At 41.1% G+C, this 23,419-nt stretch overlaps 1 protein-coding gene across 1 annotated transcript in view; it reads left to right on the top strand.

Moving 5' to 3' along the window:
• Positions 1 to 23,419, top strand: part of LOC122794677 (disintegrin and metalloproteinase domain-containing protein 33-like) — a 2,280,125-nt gene that overhangs the window by 1,488,518 nt on the left and 768,188 nt on the right. The window contains exon 13 of the mRNA XM_044063306.1: positions 22,402 to 22,491. Within this exon, the coding sequence (XP_043919241.1) occupies positions 22,402 to 22,491 (90 nt within the window). The remainder of the gene's footprint in view (positions 1 to 22,401; positions 22,492 to 23,419) is intronic.

Below are 23,419 nucleotides of genomic sequence, written 5' to 3'. Positions count from 1 at the left end.
TTTTTTGTACAGAGGGGCTATGTAATTTTTCTTTTACAATTTAGTCTCATTTTTCATTTCACTTCATAACCCCACAAGTCAGGCAGAAAGCAGCCTTATTTCTGTTAATGATGTCTTTAGCAGAATTAATTGCTAGTTGCTTAGCTACTGCTTAAAGACCTGTATATTAGGAAGTAGTGTGTGCAGGGCATCCCATTTACAATAAAAAATGAGCCTCCAGTGTATATTTTTATTAAGTTACATAGTAAAATAAGCTAAGCATTAAATGTCTGGCTGCTACTTAAGTACTTGTTATCTTGTCTAGTATTTGATACATAGGTCAATAAAAATGTGAGACAGGCATTAGCTAGGTGGTAATGAAAAAGGAAAAATAGAAAAAGATTCTAGAATGGGACATGGTGAAACAATAGTGTAGATCGGGAGTAACAAAAGTAATCCCAAGGTGTTCAGAGTGCGGGGTAGCACTTGGTTTACAAATCTTTGGTGTTTAAGAATATGTCCAGTCTGTGGGAGAATGTGGACCTTCAGAGAAAAACACAAAAGACAGACAAGGTAGGGTGCTGGTCAGTCATGAAAGAAAGAGTACAGCATGAGTAGGAAAAACTGTTCCAGACCAGATGAGAGGACACAATGGCAAGAGCTATAAAGCAGGCATGCAGAAGGTAGAAGGCTTGAGGGTTAGAGGTTATTAGAGAAGTACAAGTAACTGGGGCAGCAGATAGGAAGAGGAGGATGATGCCAGACAATTCAAGATAAGTGATATCAGGGAAAAGGAAACCAAGATGGAGACATGCAGAAAGCACTAACAAGTGATGAAGGGGAGGCACAGAAAGATAAGCCCATGAAAGATGCAGATGCAGAGGGAAAAGAGAAGGCAAGATAGCAGGGAGAAGTACTCAGCCAGATGGGATGAACAGAGGGGGAACGGAAAAAGACATTTGTGAGCACCATGGAAACAGACTACTTGAGAGACTAACAGGAGTAGATGGAGAAGAATGACAGGAAGGAAGGACACACAGCAGAAGGAGGGAGTAAATTAGGGAAAAACAGGAGAAGAAATCAGGAGTGAATAACACTGGGTAGAATTTGTACGACAAATGTAAGAAGGATGAGAAAGAGATCAGGTGCTACGGGCAGTGAGGAATGACAAGGGTGGTAGGGTGGTACAGGCACTGAGAGATGACAAGGGTGGTACACACAGTAAGGGATGGCAAGGGTGGTACAGGCACTGAGGGATGACAAGGGTGGTACAGGCACTGAGGGATGGCAAGAGTGGTACATGCAGTGAGGATTAACAAGGGTGGTACAGGCAGTTAGGAGTGGCAAGGGTGGTACAGGCAGTGAGGAATGACAAGGGCAGTACCGTTAGTAAGGGATGACAACGGCGGTACAGGAAGTGAGGGATGACAAGGGGTGGTACAGGCAGTGAGAGATGACAAGCTTGGTACAGGCAGTGAGGGATGACAAGGGCACTACAGGCAGTGAGGATTAACAAGTGTGGTACAGGCAGTTAGGAGTGGCAAGGGCGGTACAGGCAGTGAGGGATGACAAGGGCAGTACAGTTAGTAAGGGATGACAAGGGTGGTACAGGCTGTGAGGGATGACAAGGGTGGTACAGGCTGTGAGGGATGACAAGGGTGGTACAGGCAGTGAGGGATGACAAGGGCGGTATAGGCAGTGAGGGATGACAAGGGTGGTACAGGCAGTGAGAGATAACAAGCTTGGTACAGGCAGTGAGGGATGACAAGGGCGCTACAGGTAGTGAGGGATGACAAGGGCTGCACAGGCAGTGAGGGATGACAAGGCAGTGAGAAATGACAAGGGTGGTACAGGAAGTGAGAAATGACAAGAGTGGTACAGGAAGTGAGGAATGACAAGGGCAGTACAGGCAGTGAGGGATGGATAACAAGGGCAGTATGGGCAGTGAGAAATGACAAGGGTGGTACAGCTGATGTTTGCAGATAGGAGGGTTAGTTATATAAGGCAGCAATTGAAAGAGAAGAGAACCATTATGATGATAAATACAAATGTTTTGGTGATCAGCTATTCAGTTATCTAGATGAGTAATAGTATTAGTAAGGAAGATGGGACAGGCCAAGTTACTATGACAACCGTTTTCAGGTGTAGCCTTAATAAGATTTGGCAGGAAGGAAGCAAAAGAGATGGTCACCAAATAGGAGAGAAGGAGGTATGTTGTGTTGCACACAGGTAGAAATGATCTGTCATAACAAACAGCTGAGACTTTAGCAAGTAAGACCAGGGAGGTGGCACAAACAGAACTTGAGCAGCATTCCACAAATGTGTATTTATGCCAAGAAGAGGATAGAGGAATATAATGACTGCGTGCAGTTGAGGACAAGCAAAAGAGATTGAGAGTAGAAAAAGAAAAGGAAGGCAGACATAACAGTGGTATGGTGCAGACAGGCTCAATGACAGTATCTGTAAACAAAGATGGAAAGGATGAAAGGGTGTCATTGAAGCAAAACAGGAGAAAATAGGCACTAGGAGGAAATGGACACGTAACATGGCAGAGGAACAAAGAGAGGTGACTCAGAGTTGGGCTGGACAGTATTAATATTCAGTGGGAAGGAAGTGCAACCAGTGATGCAGGAGAGAACACTGGACATCACAGAAACACAGGACAGAGGTGAGAAGTGTTCACACAGGAATGTGATGGGTATGTATTGTCTAGAAATGACAAAGAAGACAGCACTGGAAGTGTTCACACAGGAATGAGCTGGGTATGTGTTGTCAAGAAATGACAAAGAAGAGAGTACTGGAAGGGGATATAAATATACATAAGAAAGAATGTCAAATGCAAGGACATGGGTGAGGGAGTAGACAAGGTCAAAATCTAAGGCAAGCAGTCCAGCAGTTACGCTAAAAGAAGTGTGGGAGTACAGCTGGATCTAAACAGTGCATCAGCCACAGTAAACACTTAGAAAGGAAGATGAGAGAGTGGGAGAGAGAGAAAATAAAGCAGTAGGGATTGGGAAAGAAGAAAATGCTTATCTTATATTCATGTGAGAGCTGTATCTGCCTAGAGAAATGTTTTGTTTCTAAGATTCAGGATGGAGCAGAAATGGGGAGTGGTGTAACTAAGTTCTGAGATCATATCGGATTCAGCCACCTGGTGTGAGACACTATCAAAAAGGACAGAAGTCCACATATATCCTTAACCAAAGCAAAAAGACAGTCCTGGATGCCCATGTAAACATGCATTTGACCATCAGTTATTAACCATACTGTGTGACTCAATGTGTGGGGAAGGGTGGGAATCCACTGGCAAAGACAATGTTGTGGGGCTTTATAGGAGTTTGTTATGACAAACTGGGGAATTAGAGGTAACCTGAGGCAGAGACAAATCTAAAAGTAAGAGTATGGCAACATAAATGTGAGTCTATTGATTAAGGCTAATGAAAGGAAATATACCACAATGGTGGAAATTGCACAGTAAAAGGAGTCAAGCAGGAAGGAAGCAAAAGAGGTGAGAGCACCAAACACACAAGTCAAAAGGGTTTGTCTTAAGGGTTAAGAAGGAGGTAGCCCTTTTCTTTAAATATATAGCAGTAATAATAAAGGAAAGACAGACCTGGCCAGGCTGAGTAAGACTGAAAGAACAAGAATTACAAGGTAAAAAGAGGTATTAAACATTTTACTTCACATAAGAAAAGGAGTAGGCGTACTAAGTTGGAAAGAAGGCAAGACAAGATGCGCTGAGTAGTGGTCAGTCATTAGGATGCAGTGAAAGGAGGGTGGCAGAAAATTAGTTGTAATCAATAAAATAAAAAAAAAAAAAAAAAAAAAAAAAAAAAAAAAAAAAAAGGAAAACACTGAAAACTGTCCTGGCCACTGGAAAACACTAAGGCAGAAAACACACCTTAAATTAATAATGAATGACATTTAATATCAGTTAAGTGCTTTTGTTTCAACAAAGACTTCTTCAGAACAGTACAACAAACACTTTCAAACTAATTTATATCCTGAGTTCAAAGTTCATTGGTAGGTCACATGTTTCTTTTTGACATTTCTTTCAATGTGTATTTGTCTAACACAATTCATTCAAAAACACTTAACTTATATTAAACATTATTTGTTATTTAATTTAATGTGTGTTTTCTGCCTTAGTGTTTTCCAATGCCCAGGCCAGTTATTGGAGTTTTTTTATTAGTGGTTTTATTGTATCTCTGAGAGGCCACAGTATTGTTTTGAATCATGGAACAGTTGTTGTCTTATTGTCTTAAGGAAAAATTCAGTACACAGACCAGATGACTTGCCTCCAAAGGTTCATATCTATCTATCTCTCTCTCCCTCTCTCTATATATATAGATAGATAGATATATGTATATCTATCTATCTATCTATCTTGGACTTAAGCCTGTATGTTTAACTGCCACTGGGAATACCCCAGTACAGAGGCAAGAGCCAAAATGAGGGACATCATGCAACCATGGAGATAGGATGTAAGCAAGGGTACAGGCTATCAAAAATTGTATTTTTCTGGGAAGCTTTAACCACTCCTCTAGTGGTTGACAGGGGCACCCACATCATGTTGATCCCTGTTATATCCTCCCCATGTGTGTGACTACCTCCACTGATATGCTAATTAGGACTACCATTAGTGGCTTGGGATCACCAAGCCTATGTCCTTCGTCCTGGTAATTTTCAGTGTCACGTGAGGGGTTTATTCTTGTACACCAGACAATTACTCAGGTCCTCAAAAATCTGGCCAATACATCAGCAAATCCCCTGATGGCAGTCTTTAGTACATCATTGGCCAGTACAGTCATGCAAGAGAGACAGAAGTTAGCAAGAATGGGATAATTACAGAGGATGAATGCATATTCTGACAGTATGAAGTCTGACCAGATATACAAGGAAAGATAAATCATGAATACAGCCTCTGTGCTAACTTTGTCATTTAGTCTGAAGTTACGTTATGGGGCTGGAGGAGAAAAACTTCCACACTGGGCAAGTAAGAGGGCTTGCTCTCTAAAAAAACATGAGGTTTAGCATTTGTAGTCAGTCACAGCAAGATATCTGTTTCAACTTATAACGAAGCATACCTTGCGTGTGTGGAAGGCAGAGATGTTCTAGGAAAGTACAGGCTTTCTGATCTTTGAATGATGTCAGAAAATATCATGGAGAAAATAATAAGGGTAAGATGTGTTGCTGTCATAGAAGGCAACAATTCATTTCTGTGCTGACAGTCAGTCAAAGTAAGCTCATGGCCAAAAGGTGTGTTCTGTTGAATCTGTTCCAGTTTTATGACTGGGTTACAGGAGAATTGGCAGAGGAGTATACATGGTCTCCTTGGCCAGAGACAGCTTTAACTCACTTCCACACAGGCTGCTGCCAGGAGACTTGCAGGAGTTGTAGACAGGACTGAGGCTAAGTAGCATGGCTACAAGATAAGACAAAGTCAGGGATAATCAAAGTTTCTAGTGGAATCCTACAAGGTCAGCCGTGGATCCAGTACTCATCAGTATATTAATTTCAGATATATTTGGACAACATCCAGGAAAAGGTAAATCAGCTTGTCAACTGACTGAAGAAGACAGGTATAGTACTGGAGTGTGTGTGTGTGTGTGTGTGTGTGTGGGGGGGCTGAGGAAGGGTTTTGAAAGGTAGATAATGGCAGACAGAAAGATGGCAGTTGAAGACTGATGTAGACAACAGCAAAACATTTTAAATGAGCCACAGTGACCCTGGTGTAAAGTAACAGTTGAAGGGAGTACAACTGATAAAACAGAGTTCTAAAAGTATCTAGGGATGCTGATCACATCAGGCTTGGAAAGTAATAAACAAAATTCTAAGTATGTCCTCAGGGGATGGTTGCCAGGTGAAATGAAGCAATGCTCGCGTTGTACCAGACATTTCTGGAGGACATCCAGGGAAGGGTATTTCAGGCTGCTGGAACAAACCCAGAGGAAAGCCAAAAGAACAGTATGTGGGATGGAGGAAAACAAGTATCACCAAAAAGAGGATGAGTTAAAGGTCTAGTAATACAGAACTGCCTCTATTAAACCAGGCACGGAGATACCATTACAGCGGCTCCTTCATACTCAGCAATAAAAACATAAGATAAATGAATGTTTAAGTTGAGATCCCTGGGAGGAGGAATTTGGTTTTTAGGGGGTCTCATGTGCAACACTCCTGTTATAAACTGTTTGACAACAAAAAGAGATGAAAGAGGGAGAGTATGGACAGACAAGCAGAAATGTCCACAAATTGCATGCTGATAGAAGCATATGATAAACCATCTCCAAGTTGCTCACACAAACATTTCAAAACCAGATGGGTCGAAATCTTTTTGAGACCTCTGTTATTGGCTAGGTACCACACAGAAAAACTCTTGTACTTGTAAATGTAAGATTTTCTAGTTGCAGATTTTCTCGCTTCCTTAAATACCTGCTGCACATCCTCATGAAAAAAAGTGCCTAAAAGGTATCAAAATCATACTTCTCAACTTCTTAAGAAGAAATCTGGACAAAGCAGTAAATAATGGGCGGACAAAGGTCTAAAAATAGGGACAATTTTTAAATGTTGCTCTTATAAACTTAGAAAGTTGCTAGAATGACAGGTTTGGCATTAACATGAATTTTGTGAAGGTTATGAAGTCTAAAACTCAAATGCCTTTTATTATTTTCTGATTTCAGTACTCAATAATTTGCAAATGATTTGCCAGAAAACTGCAATTTTATGAAAAACAGACCAAAAATATGAGGCAAAAATCTTGACATTCTACAGAAATCTGGACAGTTGACAGGTATGAAAAATAGAATCATCCAGGTTGTGAGCTGCAGTTGCTCTACGTTGGGGTGCACATACCTCTCAATTTCTTAGAACAAGAATTCTGGACAAAGCCAAAAATAATAAGGGGGCAAAGTCTTTTATAAATCTAGAAAGTTGATAGCATAATTTTTTTAATTAGCATGCATTTTCTCAAGGGTATGAAGTTTGAAACTCAAATGTTTGTCATTATTTAGTAGCTTCAGTTCTCGGTGATTTGCCAGAAAACCACAACTTTTATGTGGAATATACGAAATGCATGCAGCAAAAAAATCTGGACATTCTGCAAAAATCTTGACAGTTAAGATGTATAGGGGTATATCATTTGCTCCTGATGCTTTGTCAGCAGATCTAGTCTGTGAGGAACCTTGTGGTAAATGCCCATGGCCAATTTCATTAAAAGGGAGAACAAACTCTGCCGGAGTCAAAAGGTGGTCACCACAATGATCTTTGGTTATTCTTTCTGAATCTTTAGAAGTACCTCAGGAATCAATGGAAAGGGTGAAATGCATTTAGGAACATTATCAGCCATAGAAATGATAAAGCATCTGTCTTCCAAGCATGGCTGCAAGGATGCCTTGAACCGATTTTTTTTTTAGTTGCCTGTTTAAAAGGAGGTGAAGAGATCTACTTGGTGTTCCTCACATCTGGTTCAAGTCGTGGAAGACCTCTAGTTTGAACTTCCATTCAGAAGAGTCTGTCCAGCATCTGTTTAGTTGATCTGCCACTGTATTTTGCTCTGATGGAATGTATGAGGCCTGAAGAGTCAGAAAAATGTTGTAGAGCCAGCTCCCAGCCCATTATTACTATCTGGCAAAGAAGGTATAACCTTGTACCCCTGCATGCTCAGGCACCACATCACAGTAGTGTTGTCTGTAACCACTAGAAGAGGACTTCGAGTCCATACATGGTGAAGAACTTTTAAGGCATGAAGCACTGCCAACACCTCTTTTAAGTTTATTTGGTTTGGCATGTCCTGATGATCCCACAAGCCTTGCACTTGAGCTCCAAGGCACAGTAGTCCCAATGCAAAATCTGAAGGGTCCATAAGGACAGACTGGATTGGGGTCTGAAGAGAGAAATGGAGTCCTGGATTCAGAAACAGTTAATCCCCCACTACTGTAGTATCTGTTTCACAAATCACAACACCAGTACCAGGAAACCAATTTAATGAAGGTGCTGGGTCCAAGAATTCATAAACTACCACTGAAATTTTCTCACATAATCTGGCTAGAGGTATCATGAAGATCGGTGAATTCATGAGTCCGAGAATTTTGAAGAACTCTCTTGCTGAGGCCATGTCAGGAAGAGGGAAATCCAAGAAAATGCCCTGATAAGTCAGAACTTTGCCTTCTGTCAGGAAAGCCAGCCTTCTTACACTGTCAAGTACCCCAGCAAAAACAATCTGTTGAGAAGGTATGAGGAAGGACTGTTGGAGGTTTAATTTTAAGCCTAAGTAGGAAAGGAGGGATTCAACCTTGGCTAAAAACTTCAAGCACCTGGATACAGAATCTGCAAAAATCAGCAAGTTGTCCAAATAAGGAAAATGCAGATGTGGGTTCTGCCATAGGCAACCATTGGGGCCAGACACCTTCTAAACATTCAAGCTGCAGTAGACAGCCCAAAGGGTAATGCAGAATCCGATGATGTAAGCTGAATACAACAAATCTCAAAAACTTCCTGCAATCGGAAGCAACAGGCATAAGATGATAAAGCCTCCTTGAGATCTAGTCACCATGAAAGAGTGGTCTGAAAGCAACGTTATGACTGATTGTAAGGTGAGCATTTTGAATTTCAGAACTTTTACAATGATGATTAAAAAGGACAAATTTCAGATAGGTCTCCAGGAGTGCCCCCATTTTTGGTACCAAACAAATTGTGTGCAAAAACCTATAATATCCATGCACCATGGCCAAATATTTGGGTTTAAAAACTACCATCTCTTCCCAGACAGCTAGAACAATATTGGTGTACAGTGCGGTGCATGCTGCTCCTATAGCCAAGCCAGAAACCTGATGAAAATATTCACCTTCAAAGTATATATATTTATTCATCAGCATTAACTCCAACAGTGATGTCAACAGCTGAATGTCTGGGCTACAGACTTGTTTCTGATCACTCAAACTGTAAAACCACTACAACCCAATGGTATGGGGCGTGACAGAAAATTGATTGACAACATCTACTGTAATAAATGTTATGTAAATGTAACAGAGAACACGAGTGCAGCGAAAGTAAGGTTAAAACAGCAGAGTTTAATTTCCAGTGGGTGTACACAAACGGATGAGCGCTTTCACAATAAATGCTTCTTCAGATCCTTCTAGTGAACCCAGAAGTACGCTCTTTATATAATAGATCCAATTAACCAAATAGTGAATAAAAGCTCATAGGAAATTAAAACAAAGTGTTAAAAATACTTGTCTGTTGATTCTCAGACAGCCAGATAGTATCCCACTATCCTATTCAGGCTTCTTTGGGCCTGAATAGGATAGCGGGATACTACCTGGCTGTCTGAGAATCAACAGACAAATATTTTTAACACTTTGTTTTAATTTCCTATGAGCTTTTATTCACTGATTGGTTAATTGGATCTATTATATAAAGAGCGGACTTCTGGGTTCACTAGAAGGATCTGAAGAAGCATTTATTGTGAAAGCGCTCATCCGTTTGTGCACACCCACTGGAAATTAAACTCTGCTGTTTTAACCTTACTTTCGCTGCACTCGTGTTCACTGTTACATTTACTTGACTTATTTTTCACGGAGTGACAGCGTTTACTAGTGGAACGTTAGATTTTATTCATTAGTAATAAATGTTATGCTTTCATCATATTCTAATGAATTATGAATTTCCAGTAGGTGCCATGAGTCTCTCAAAATATATGGTTTAGATTCTAGCACTCCCTTACATTTAAAATCAATATATTTGCCCAATGGTTTTGTCTTAGAACCCTTTGCCGAAACAATCAGCCTTAAAGGTAGACTTTGACTACACTTATGTATTTTGGGAATATCAAAACTAGACGATTTTGGGAATACCAAAACTAGACAATTTCACTGGTTTGGTGACATGTGGGGAAATAGGAAATTGAGTGAAAGAATAAGAGAACACATGTATGATATAAGAAAGAACAAATCTGCCAATGCCCTAAATAGACACTGTGCTGTATATTCTAGTTTTAAGAAGTTTGCATTTTTCATTATTGTCAGAGTTTTAGCAGTGGATATGACAGGTAATTTTGAAACTCTTGGAGTTTAAAGAATTGGCTTAGCAGCTGAGGTTTAATTTTTCCGCAAGCCCAGGGATGAATATTTGTTGATAGTGTATGTTCTGAAAAGGAAAGCTAATGTTCCCTGACCCACAGTCTTTTACAGCTTAAGTTATCACATTGTCATGTTTCTTCTGGTTAATAGGCTTTTATTAAATAATGTATAAATGCTGAAAAATCCATGTTTTGCAATATTTGTCTACCAAACGATTAAATTAAAATAGAATAAGAACAGCAAAGACAGATGTTATTAATTTGCAGTTCTGACGGCACAAGGTAGTCCCTAGTGTTTAACAGCACAGGTATACATTGCACTTCTGAAGGAAATACTGAAAGTTTCTTCAGAAACAAAAATAACAAGCAATTGTCAAAGACAGAAGCCAAATAAACAAGAGATTCGCAAAGGCTTTACTGTAAACTGACAGAAATAAAATATTAAATATTTTTTTCAAATAAACATAGAAATAGAAAGAGAATAATAAATCTAATAATAAAATGAGAGGAAGGTGGTCCATAAATGTGGCTTATCTGAGCAGTAAGCCAGAAAAGTCAGCACTGGATTCTGAGAAGACTCAACAGCACTTTCTTCTTTGGATAGCAGAAAAAGATTGAACATTCAGTTTCTGTGACAGCTGAAGGCTTACGTCTCAGGATATGTTCAGGCAATCGGCTATCACAGAAAAATAAATGGGGGAAGTCTGAGCTTTTGAAAGCTGTACAGCACTGGGTTACCTTGTCAGATAACTAAAATACCATTGAGACAGTGTGGGGAAGATGAAGATCTCCATTTATAAAATACTGTCAACAGAGTGCAAGAGACGTTCTGTAAATGTAATCCACGTCTTCAGACAAATGATATTGGCCATCTGTTTAAGGTTTCACTGATTAGAGTCATAACTCACAGTCTTACAATTATTTATATATTTAATTTTCAATTAACAAAAGACTTTCTGGCACAAAATATACACTCATTTTATGTGTGTGTGTGTGTGTGTGTGTAGGTAGGGGGAACTAGGACTCTGTATGAAGTTTCTAGGGTTATGCAGCAGAGAGGGTGACAAGGTGTGTTATTTAAATGGTAAGGGACTGGGAAAAGTTTAACATTAGCATCAGGTGAGATTCAGGGATGTCAGAAACATGTATGTAGATCTACACACACACACACACACACACACACACACACACACACACACACACACGGAGAAACACTCAGAGCTGTTTGGATGTAAATGTTTTTGTGATTATCTTTTATAAAATGAGTGAAATGGTATTTTCAAAACTATATGCTATCTGTAGTTGCACAAAATACATACTGTGCTCTGTGTACTGCACTTTAATTGCACTATGAAGTCATTGTGCAGTTTGTTAATGCTAGTGGCAAATAGTTAACTCGTGCTGTACTCTTTGTATGCCAACATTTATGTACAGTAACCACTTTGTAGGATGTGTGTTAGTTGCACCATAGCCACTACAGTAAGCTGTAGACATACAAAGTGCAAAGCAGAATGGCAGTTATTATGATACTAGTTTGCATGCATGTATGTGGCACATGATTCATGAAGATTTAGGCCACACTGCACATGCAGGTTTACACTTATTTTGGACAGAGGAGCTCTGATCAGAGTATGATTCCTACTAACTTTGGAGGAATCAGTGGGTGCATGAACTACACTGACTTGCAAGCCCATATACATATTTGTGCTTGCATGCACTTTGCATTTAGATGCAGTACTTGCTGCCAGGAGGGATTTTTTAATGTTCTGGATTACACAGAGCACACAAACGCTGTGCATATTTGTCTCCGGCTGTCACAACAGCATTCTGCTCTGGTACACTTGGAATGGTTTTGTATGGGTTGGTACATGGCTCAAGATCCATATAATGCTGTGGATTTCTTCTTACTGTAAACCTTGCCCAGCATATGATTCTGCTGGGTGCCCCGATTTGCAGAGAAGCCCCCTGTCATGCTTCACAGTGGCACACAGCTGCATCATTAGGCTTGGTTTGCTTCACAGTGGCACAAAGCCGCATCATTAGGCTTGGTTTGTACTTTATCATGCATCTGAGAATTGAACAGAGCTGTGGTATATACATATTTCCATGCAAAACACCTTCACATCATAGTCTAGCTTTATGAGTCTTTCCAAAGGATTCTTTAATAAGCAGTAAAAATACTCACATTCTGACTGCAGATAAAAACGTTATCACTTGTACCATTTTGTTACATGCAAGTGTTTAAACGTCAGCATTCCTTGTTTCACTTAAAAGAAAGTTACTGTTTGTCGTTTTTGCATTTAAGTTACCTGTAACACATTGCATTTAAGTTACCTGGCACTTGCTCACTAAAGCAATTATATAAGTCAGCACTAAAAAATTAAAAGCACTACACCCTCACAAACTCCCCTTGAGTACCTTGTTCCCTATTGGCCCTTTTTTTTTCAATTATAAAGGAATTCCCAATACTATTCTAGCATGTCCAAAGGTCAGTTGTCAATCTCCTCTCCGGTCCAGCTGGTGAATCTGGGAATCTTGAGGCAATGTTACAACTGCCTCATGTACACAGACAACCCTCTCCTCCTCCCAACAAATTCCAACACATGTGAGAGATGCATCCATATAGCCAAACTGGAGGCTAAGCTCTCTCAACTCAGTACTGGCGTAACCAGTCAGGAGGAGAAGGAAATCACACCCACTACAATTCCAGTCTCACATAGACCTACCACGACAGCAAACCAAACACAAACACACAAAAACATACCCGGAGGCTCTAAATAAAAATCTGCCTAAGCAGCAGAGACCTCCAAAGCAGACACCCAAACAACCGCTACCCCAAAACAAAACACGTGCAACACATAGCTCACAAAGCCATTGTGCCGAACAGTCACAGCCCTTAAGGCTAAACAACACACCTGATACACTTGTAATAGGTGACTCTATCGTCAGGCACACTGACGTCCCGTTCACCAGGCTGAACAAAGAGAAGGTCACAGTGAGCTGCCTGTTGGGCGCTAGGATCCGCCACATAACACAAGCACTCAGGCCACTCCAAGGCAAGTACAAATATGACTCCGTCATTGTCCATGCTGGTGTGAATGACCTGAGACGTACCTCCATGGACTACATGAAAAGAGACATAGAGGAGCTCTCTGAGCATGTGGCCCAGGCCGGTATGACCCTGACCTTGAGTAGCATCTTACCCTCACCAAGAATGATGCCACAATATGAAGACAAGATGATCAATTTCAACAATTGGCTTAAGTATCGGTGTCATTCAAAGGGGATCCAATGCCTGTCTGCCTGGGATGACATGCTCGACAAGCCACGATGCTTCGCTAGGGACGGCTTGCACCTGTCACCCCTGGGCTTTCGGATATTGGCAAAGGCTCTTGCTACCCCCATAGTGCCTTTTTTAGGCAAGGCTCAAAAGACAAACCCACCTCCATAGGTATCACAAGGGATAAGAAACTAAGAGTAATGCTACTCAACGCCAGAAGTCTAAACCTCAAGATGCATGCACTCGAAACTCTCCTTAGCATGGAGAACATCGATATCTGTGCAGTAACAGAAAACTGGTTCAAGGCTCCCAAGAGCACCCCAGCACTACCAGGTTATACCTCATTCCATGCTTTTCGGCCCCAAAACTTGGACCGAACCACAAAAGGAGGGGGGGGGTATCAATATTCGTCAAAGATACCCACACCTCCAGGTTGGTGGCACAGCACGAAGCATCAGAGACTATCCATGTGCAACTAACAGTGGGTAAAACTGCCTTCCAGTTTATAGCCTGCTACAGACCACCCTCCCAAACCCAGGAACCCCACTCGGCCTTCCTGAGAACACCTGAAAATATGAAGGTCTCTCCAAACACCATCATATTGGCGACTTCAACTACCCAAACATAGACTGGGAGCATTACTCTAGCTCCAACACCCTAGCCCAAAGGTTCCTAGAATTTATAAACTCAAATGCTATGGAACAACTTGTTACCACTCCCACAAGAGGGGAAAACATACTGGACCTGATCATCACCAACATGGGGACTCTATGCTCCAGACCAGAAGTGTATCCCTCATTGGTAAGATCAGACCATAAACTAATCTCACTGGATATTCACATCCCGACCCCACCTCCTGCCCAGAAAACCACAGTGAAAAACTTCTCTAAAGCAAATTTCACACTCCTCAAAACCGAGGTGGAATCCTTCAAAGCCCCAGGGCCTGTGGAAAATACGGCCCAGACTGCAGAATCCTTTATAAATGCATTCTATGAACACCTTCAGGAATGCATGGATCATGCAATCCCAAATAAAACCAAGACCCAATCCTCCAAAGGCAGACGTCCTGTCTGGTGGACCCCAGCCATAAACAAACTATACAATAGAAGGAGGAAGCTACTAAATGATAGAGCAAAATCCCAAAAAGGGAAGGCATCTCTGATCAGTATTAGCAAAAAACTACGGGCACTCATAAAATCGTCTAAGGCCAGCTTCGAGAGAAAAATTGCACAGGACACTAAGGATAATCACAAGGCTTTCTTTAGTTATGTTAGGAACCTGGGTGGGAATTCCCAGATATGCTCGGAATTAGTCCAAAATGACAAAAAAAATACACCGAGCCCACAGACATTGCCAACATCCTAGCTGACAGGTTCAGCGCAAACTTCTCCCCCCCTCCCCACCAAAAGGGCAAATATCTATCCCAGCAGAGTGCTGCCCCCCTGACATCTCAGATGCTCAGGTAAGAGCTAAACCCAAACATAAAACTACTGTTCAATCTCAGCCTTACTACAGGATATGTACCCAAAGAGTGGCGTACAGCAACAGTGGTCCCTCTCCACAAAGGCGGTGCCTCAACGGATCCTGGAAACTATCGCCCCATAAGCCTGACTAGCTTGGTCTGCAAAGCTATGGAAAGGATCATCATGGACCTCATAAATAAAGATATTGGGGACTACAGACACTGGATTCTACCCAGTTCGGCTTTGTTAAGGGCAGATCCTGCCTCTTAAACCTGGTTGATTTCTTTGAAACAGTCACCAAGGCCATTGACGAGGGGAAGGTGGTCCACACAGCCTACCTGGACCTCGCAAAAGCCTTCGATACAATACCCCACTCGGGCATTATAGATAAGCTCACCAGCTTAAATATAAACCCCTATGTCACTAGATGGGTTGCAAACTGGCTCAAGGTCAGAACCCACATGGTTAGAATTGCTGGAGCCATGGCAGACTCCAAACCAGTTACAAGTGGCGTCCCACAAGGCTCAGTCCTGGGACCTCTCTTGTTCGGTATATATTTCTTGGAGATACAGGTCAACATGGAAGGACTGTGGCTGACCAAGTTCGCAGATGACTGCAAACTGGGCGCCATAACAGACTCTCCAGCCGACACAAGCATCTTTCAAAAGGGCCTCATAGAAACAGACAACTGGTGCCAGAGCCATGGCCTCAAGCTAAACGCCAAAAAGTGTATAGTCATCCCCTTTGGCAAAAACAAAGTGCCCACAAATTACCACATAGGTGGTAATCCATTAAGTACAGAAGAAGTAATTAGGGACCTGGGGACCCAAGTTGATAGCAGTCTCTCATTTGACAACCACGTGGCCAAAGTGGTTAGAAAAACATTTTATATAGCCCACCTAATCATGAAGGGATTCACATCTAGATCAGGAGAGGTCATCGTGCCTCTTTACTCATCCCTCATCAGGCCCATAATTGAGTACAATGCCCCTTTTGGGATGTACCTTACCAGACACCTGCAGCAACTGGAAAGACCCCAAAAGTACCTCACCAAGAGGATTAAAGGGCTCAAACAGATGCCATATGCTGCCCGGTTAAAAAATCTCCAGCTCTACTCAGTGGCATACCGCCTGTTCAGGGGCGATCTGTGCCTGACGTATAAAGCCATGTCCAACCCGGAATTAATGGACATGCTGCACCTCAGAAAATCCAAATCCCATCGAGCTACGCGCTCGAGAGACTTGAACCTCAGCACTGAAATAAATAGGACATGCTGGAGGGACAGATTCATAACCCAGAGGCTACCTTCACTCTGGAATAAAATCCCAGTCCAGGTTAGGCAGAGTCCCTCATTGACTCTCTTCAAGAGGAATCTTGATGAGTGGATGGGAGATTGTAGGTTTAACCCAGGTATCACTTCTGTGTCACTGTTAGACAGAGGCGCAGTATACTAACCTCGAAAAAGGGCATAGCAAAATTAATTTAAAATGGGTGGCGAAAGCCAAACACATTCTGGCTAGGCTTATAAATGCCCTAGGGCAGATAGCCTAGTATGAACCTATGAGCATGCCGGAGAATGGCAGGTCCTCCCATAATTCTGAGGGCATTCGGCTGTTAAAGTAGGTGTGTAACTGACTGCAGTCCGGTGTATCTGAGTTTCCTTTCAGCAGCTCACAAAGTAGCAGTATTAGTCAACATTTATAACCATGCAGATGCAATAAATATACCAAGTTTTTAAGTGTGTAAAAAATAAATGACAGCTGTGGCTATTTGTGGCAGGAAGGTGTGGGGATAATAAATACACCAACTTTTTAAGTGCTTTACAAAATAAACAGATGTTATGCCTGTTTGTCTCAGGAAGGAATTCAAGAAGGTTTAATAATAATTAATATACTGACTTCTTAAGTGATGTACAAAATAAATGGCAGTAGTAACTTTTTGTGTCAGGAGGAAATTCAAGAAGTTGTAGTTTTTTTCCCATCTGATACTTTGTCAGGTTGCAATTATGCTGCAATACATAGGAGCAATACAATACTAGGTAAGTGATTACGGGGACTGTAAGATGCCTTGTCATATACACATGTAAGATACACTTGACAGTTTTTGCTGTCACTTTGTTTCTATAAAGTAACTGGAAACTTAACAATGGAGTTAAATCTGATTTAGAATGTTGTGATTGGCTGTCTTTTATAAATCATTAAGCTCTCTACTGTAGTTCCAGGACTCAGAATTACAAAACAAAAAACAAAACTATGAAAATCCAGGAGAACAATGACTGTTTAATATCTCTGTTCTCCTTTAAAGTTGTTATTCAGGGGGTGTAAGCCCATATATACCCACTCTGAGATCATCATACCTCAAAGAAAAGGTAATATTCTGATGAAGGGCACTCTCACACTTACTATATGCAAATATCTTTTTTCACTGAAATAGTCTCTCTCTGTTTTGGGATGCACATTAATCAGTCTTGTTATATCAAACAAGCCACTGTATAATATAATTACATATTTATAATAAATTATACTGAACTAAGGGTTGATTCTGATATTTACATCTTGCTTTTGTTATAGGACTGTACAAAGCATACAGCACAGACATTGTATTATTTACTTATTAACCCCTCCTATAACAATACACCAATGCTGGGTACAATATCTATAGGTGGTAGGGCTTTGTCATACTTACCTATCCATATGCAGAAATTTAAAACACAATCTGTACTATATATGCATATCTGCTATAACCAACATGCTTTGATTTTGTGGTAGTGTAGCAAACCTTGCTGAGAAGTGCACAGTTCATTATCAGTCTATATATGCATATCTGCTATAACTAACATGCTTTGATTTTGTGGTAGTATAGCAAACTTTGCTGAGAAGTGCACAGTTCATTATCAGTCTATATACGCATATCTGCTATAACCAACAGGCTTTGATTTTGTGGTAGTGTAGCAAACCTTGCTGAGAAGTGCACAGTTCATTATCAGTCTATATACGCATATCTGCTATAACCAACAGGCTTTGATTTTGTGGTAGTGTAGCAAACCTTGCTGAGAAGTGCACAGTTCATTATCAGTCTATATATGCATATCTGCTATAACCAACAGGCTTTGATTTTGTGGTAGTATAGCAAACTTTGCTGAGAAGTGCACAGTTCATTATCAGTCTATATACGCATATCTGCTATAACCAACATGCTTTGATTTTGTGGTAGTGTAGCAAACCTTGCTGAGAAGTGCACAGTTCATTATCAGTCTATATATGCATATCTGCTATAACCAACATGCTTTGATTTTGTGGTAGTGTAGCAAACCTTGCTGAGAAGTGCACAGTTCATTATCAGTCTATATACGCATATCTGCTATAACCAACAGGCTTTGATTTTGTGGTAGTGTAGCAAACCTTGCTGAGAAGTGCACAGTTCATTATCAGTCTATATATGCATATCTGCTATAACCAACAGGCTTTGATTTTGTGGTAGTATAGCAAACTTTGCTGAGAAGTGCACAGTTCATTATCAGTCTATATACGCATATCTGCTATAACCAACAAGCTTTGATTTTGTGGTAGTGTAGCAAACCTTGCTGAGAAGTGCACAGTTCATTATCAGTCTATATACGCATATCTGCTATAACCAACAGGCTTTGATTTTGTGGTAGTGTAGCAAACCTTGCTGAGAAGTGCACAGTTCATTATCACTCTATATATGCATATCTGCTATAACTAACATGCTTTGATTTTGTGGTAGTATAGCAAACTTTGCTGAGAAGTGCACAGTTCATTATCAGTCTATATACGCATATCTGCTATAACCAACATGCTTTGATTTTGTGGTAGTGTAGCAAACCTTGCTGAGAAGTGCACAGTTCATTATCAGTCTATATACGCATATCTGCTATAACCAACAGGCTTTGATTTTGTGGTAGTGTAGCAAACCTTGCTGAGAAGTGCACAGTTCATTATCACTCTATATATGCATATCTGCTATAACTAACATGCTTTGATTTTGTGGTAGTATAGCAAACTTTGCTGAGAAGTGCACAGTTCATTATCAGTCTATATACGCATATCTGCTATAACCAACATGCTTTGATTTTGTGGTAGTGTAGCAAACCTTGCTGAAACGTGCACAGTTCATTATTAGTCTATGTACGCATGTCTGCTATAACCAACAGGCTTTGATTTTGTGGTAGTGTAGCAAACCTTGCTGAAAAGTGCACAGTTCATTATCAGTCTGTATACGCGTATCTGCTATAACCAACAACATGCTTTGATTTTGTGGTAGGGTAGCAAACCTTGCTGAGAATTGCACAGTTCATTATCAGTCTATATACGCATATTTGCTGTAACCAACATGCTTTGATTTTGTGGTAGTGTAGCAAACCTTGCTGAGAAGTGCACAGTTCATTATCAGTCTATATACGCTATAATATAATATAGTAATATATATATATATATATATATATATATATATATATATATATATATATCTCTGCTATAACCAACATGCTTTGATTTTGTGGTAGTGTAGCAAGCCTTGCTGAAACGTGCACAGTTCATTATTAGTCTATATACGCATGTCTGCTATAACCAACAGGCTTTGATTTTGTGGTAGTGTAGCAAACCTTGCTGAAACGTGCACAGTTCATTATTAGTCTATATACGCATGTCTGCTATAACCAACAACATGCTTTGATTTTGTGGTAGTGTAGCAAACCTTACTGAAAAGTGCATATTTCATTATCAGTCACGCTCTCATTTTGTCGTAGAATCCTGTTCCTTGTCAAAGGCCAGCTGATCAATGCTCAGAATGTTGTCACTGGAAGGACACCAGCATCTTGTAATAGCAATTAGACTCAGACAAGGGCAAGAAGATGAATTTTGCGCTTTTATAACCTTCTTATTCTACTATGAGTTTGGGGTAGAGGGGGCTTGCCCCCACATTGGGGGTGCAAGGGCCATGCCAAAAAAAATATTTTTTATCTTTTGCAGCCTTAAGAGTGTCACTGGTTTCATAGGTTCATAGGTAGGTACTAGGCTATTGGCCCTAGGGCCTATATAAGCCTAGCCAAAGGTACCCTGGCTTTCGCCACCCAAGAAAATTATTTTCCTGTGCCACTGTCGAACAGAGCCACAGAAGTGATCCCCGGGGTGAATTTCCTACCTCCCATCCAATCATCAAGATTTTTCTTGAAGAGTGCTAATGAGGAGCTTTGTTTGATATAGATAGGTAGTTTGTTCCAGAGTATGGGAAATCTATGGGACAGGAATCTATCCCTCCAGCATGTTCTGTTTATTGTGGTGACGAGGTTTAGGTCCCTAGAGCGTGTAGCTCGTAGGGATTGGGATTTCTTTAAGTGGAGCATGTCTAAAAGCTCTGGGTTTGACATAGCTTTGTGTGTTAGGCAAAGATCGCCTCTGAGTAGGCGATATGCAATGGAGTAAAGCTGCAGCTTTTTGAGACGGTCTGCATACGGCATCTCTTTGAGGCCGGTAATCCTCTTTGTGAGGTATTTCTGTGGCCTTTCCAGTTGTTGTAGATGTCTTGTGAGGTACATACCAAAAGGGGCATTGTACTCTATAATGGGTCTAATGAGTGACAAGTAGAGGGGAACAATGACCTCTTTTTTCCTGGATGAGAAACCTTTTGTGATGAGGTGTGCCACATAGCAGGATTTCCTGACTACTGTGGCGATGTGATTATCAAAGGAGAGACTACTGTCCACCTGTGTCCCAAGGTCTCTTATCACACTTTCGGTGTTAAGTAGACTACCACCTATGTGGTAGTTCATGGGAACTGAGTTTTTAACAAAAGGAATGACAATGCACTTTTTGGCATTGAGCTTGAGGCCATGGCTTTGACACCAGGCATCTGTCTCAGCAAGGCCCTTTTGTAGGATGTCCACATCTTTTGGAGTTTTGATTATGGCTCCTAGTTTGCAGTCATCTGCGAACTTCATTAGCCAAAGACCTTCTGTGTTGGCCTGTACTTCAGAGAAGTAGATACCAAACAGGAGAGGACCCAGGACTGAACCCTGTGGTACTCTACTTGTCACTGGTCTGAAGCTGGATTTGGAGTCTGCTACTTTCACAGTGTGGGTTCTGTCAGTGGGCCAGTTGGCAACCCATATTGTGACATAGGGATTTAGACCTAGTTTAGTGAGTTTATCTATAATTCCAGAGTGGGGGATGGTGTCAAAAGCCTTGGCGAGATCTAGACAGGCTGTGTGAACTACCTTACCCTAATCTACGGCTTTGGTGACTGCTTCAAAGAAGTCTATTAGGTTCAGGAGACATGATCTGCCTTTTACAAACCCGAACTGGGTGGGGTCCTGAATTTGGAGATTACCAATGCCATTTTTTATAAGTTCCATGATGATACGCTCCATAGCCTTGCAGACCAGGCTCGTTAGGCTAATGGGGTGGTAGTTTCTGGCGTCTGTGGTGGCTCCCCCTTTGTGGAGTGGGATAACTGTCGCTGTGCGCCATTCAGTGGGCACATAGCCTGAGGTGAGGCTATGATTGAACATGGTACTTAGGTGGGGTACCAGTTCGTTCTGTAGTTCATGTAGAACACAGCCTGGGATGTCGTCAGGTCCCATGGATGCTGTCTTCTTGGCTTTGGATAGTGTGTTTTTTACCTGTGCAGCCGTGATTACAGGAACTTTGCATTCTTCTGGTATAGAGATGGGCCCTTTAGGGGATGACAGAGGGGTAAAGTTAGCACTGAACCTGTCTGCCAGGATGTTGGCAATATCCGTTGGTTCTGTATATTTTCAGTATCAAACACCCAAGTTTTAGATTTTTGGGGGGTTGAATAATCCTGTGTCAATTAAACAAGATGAAATTATGCAGAGTAAATGCTTTCATTTACTTATTTTAAAATTGCACTTTTTTTATATCCACATAACATGTACACATTACATTAGGCATAAACAGTAACTATCTGAAATATCGGGACTTGGAATACCAATTCCTGTGAAGTGGAGAATGAATAGCTATAAAATCTGGACTTATACATACTAAGTCTGAGATTGCCATTTCTTAGAATATTCCCTTTTCTCCAAGGTTTGGTGAGCGTGGAGTTGGTATATATAAGGTTAGGGGATGTGGGGGTATGGGACGGCTTGCCCCTCAGCAAAAAACAAGATTAAAGAAGAAGAGCGATATTCGATATTCACTCTCTTACATTTTTAGTCCTCTTCTCAGTGTGTTGGGACTTGGTATTGTGAGTCCCATCATTTCAATAGGGAGCTGGCATAAGCACCCCTTTTTAGGGATGGCATAAGAGTTTTTTTGTGGTTAAGTGATCTGGTAAAAGTTATAAGGTGTGCAGGTGAAGAGTGAGGAAATCAACCCAAACCTTTAGGATGCAAGGCTGTTAATAGCATTCTCCTGTCATTTACAGGACTTGACATGTACTTTTTGTAATGTCTGGGGCCCAAGAATGTATTCTTTGTAGTAGATCTTTTTCTCCTGATGGAAAAGTGTCTTGTCTTATACTATACTGTTTTATGATTACTTCTTTTTGTATCACTGAAGGTTTGTACCTCCAGAGGAAATTATTTTGTGGACCTGTACTGATAATCTGCTATTTCCTTACAGGAATGTACCAATCCATGCTGCAATGCAAACAACTGTACGCTGAAGGCTGGAGCTCAGTGCGCACATGGTGACTGTTGTTCAAACTGTCAGGTAAGTTTAGGTTCTCTGCACTGCCTCATACTACACTGAGGTTGTCTCCTCCAGCCCACACCTTCTGATTGCATCCCTCCCACACTAACATATTCCTGTGACACTGAGTCTTCCTGCAGTTTCTCCTTCTCCTAGCCTTCCCTACCACCTGCACCTGCTAACTCTACTCTGTCCTCGACACACTGCAGTCACTTATTGTCCCCCCTCCCACATCTCACTGCTGATATTTAACTGAAGTACCTCCACTTCCTTATTCCTCTCACTTGACATCTTTCTTTTATCGTCCCTGGAAAAACTGAATAACATATCATCCAATTATTTCAAATTCTCCATATTACTTGATTCCTCCTTTATACAAGCCCATTGTCCTGTCTCCTATTCTTAAACCTTCCTTGTTCTGTCACCCAGTCCATTACTGAGGAAACATCCACACACTCACCTTGCCTTTCTACTGTTTTACTTGTTCTGTATAATGTGCCCTTCTGGCTATTCTAAGGCTGTTAGCTTCAATGACTGCTACATGTCTGTTTTCCTGTTTTCTCTCTCCCTGTGTTGTCCCACCTCTAGTTGGGTGTACCTGATCCTGCTTCCCTGAGTCACCCAGCCTGATCTAAACTCACTTCTGCTCCAAATGTGTCACTCAACAGTACTTCCATCCTTCTGCCCTGGCAGTACAAGCCTGTCTTATGCCTTCTCCCTGAAATCTCTGCAGCTACTCCCCGCTCCAGAGGTAATTATTTCTTGCTCCATGACTTCTTTCATAATTGTCCCATTCCTTGTCCTTATGTGCCACTTTTTTTTTTTTTACTAGTGCTGTTCTTCTTCATCTTCCTCATTGACCTTTCCTTGTTTATTGTAGATTTCTTCATCACCATTCAGTAACTATTCAGCCCAACATCTATAATCTTCTTCTTTTTCTGACTCCTTA

This window comes from Protopterus annectens, chromosome 2.part1 (genome assembly GCF_019279795.1).
Source record: "Protopterus annectens isolate FY-2018-M chromosome 2.part1, PAN1.0, whole genome shotgun sequence".
NCBI lineage: Eukaryota > Metazoa > Chordata > Ceratodontiformes > Protopteridae > Protopterus > Protopterus annectens.
The sequence above is the reverse complement of the archived record's forward strand: the minus strand, read 5'-3'. Positions and strand labels throughout refer to the sequence as shown.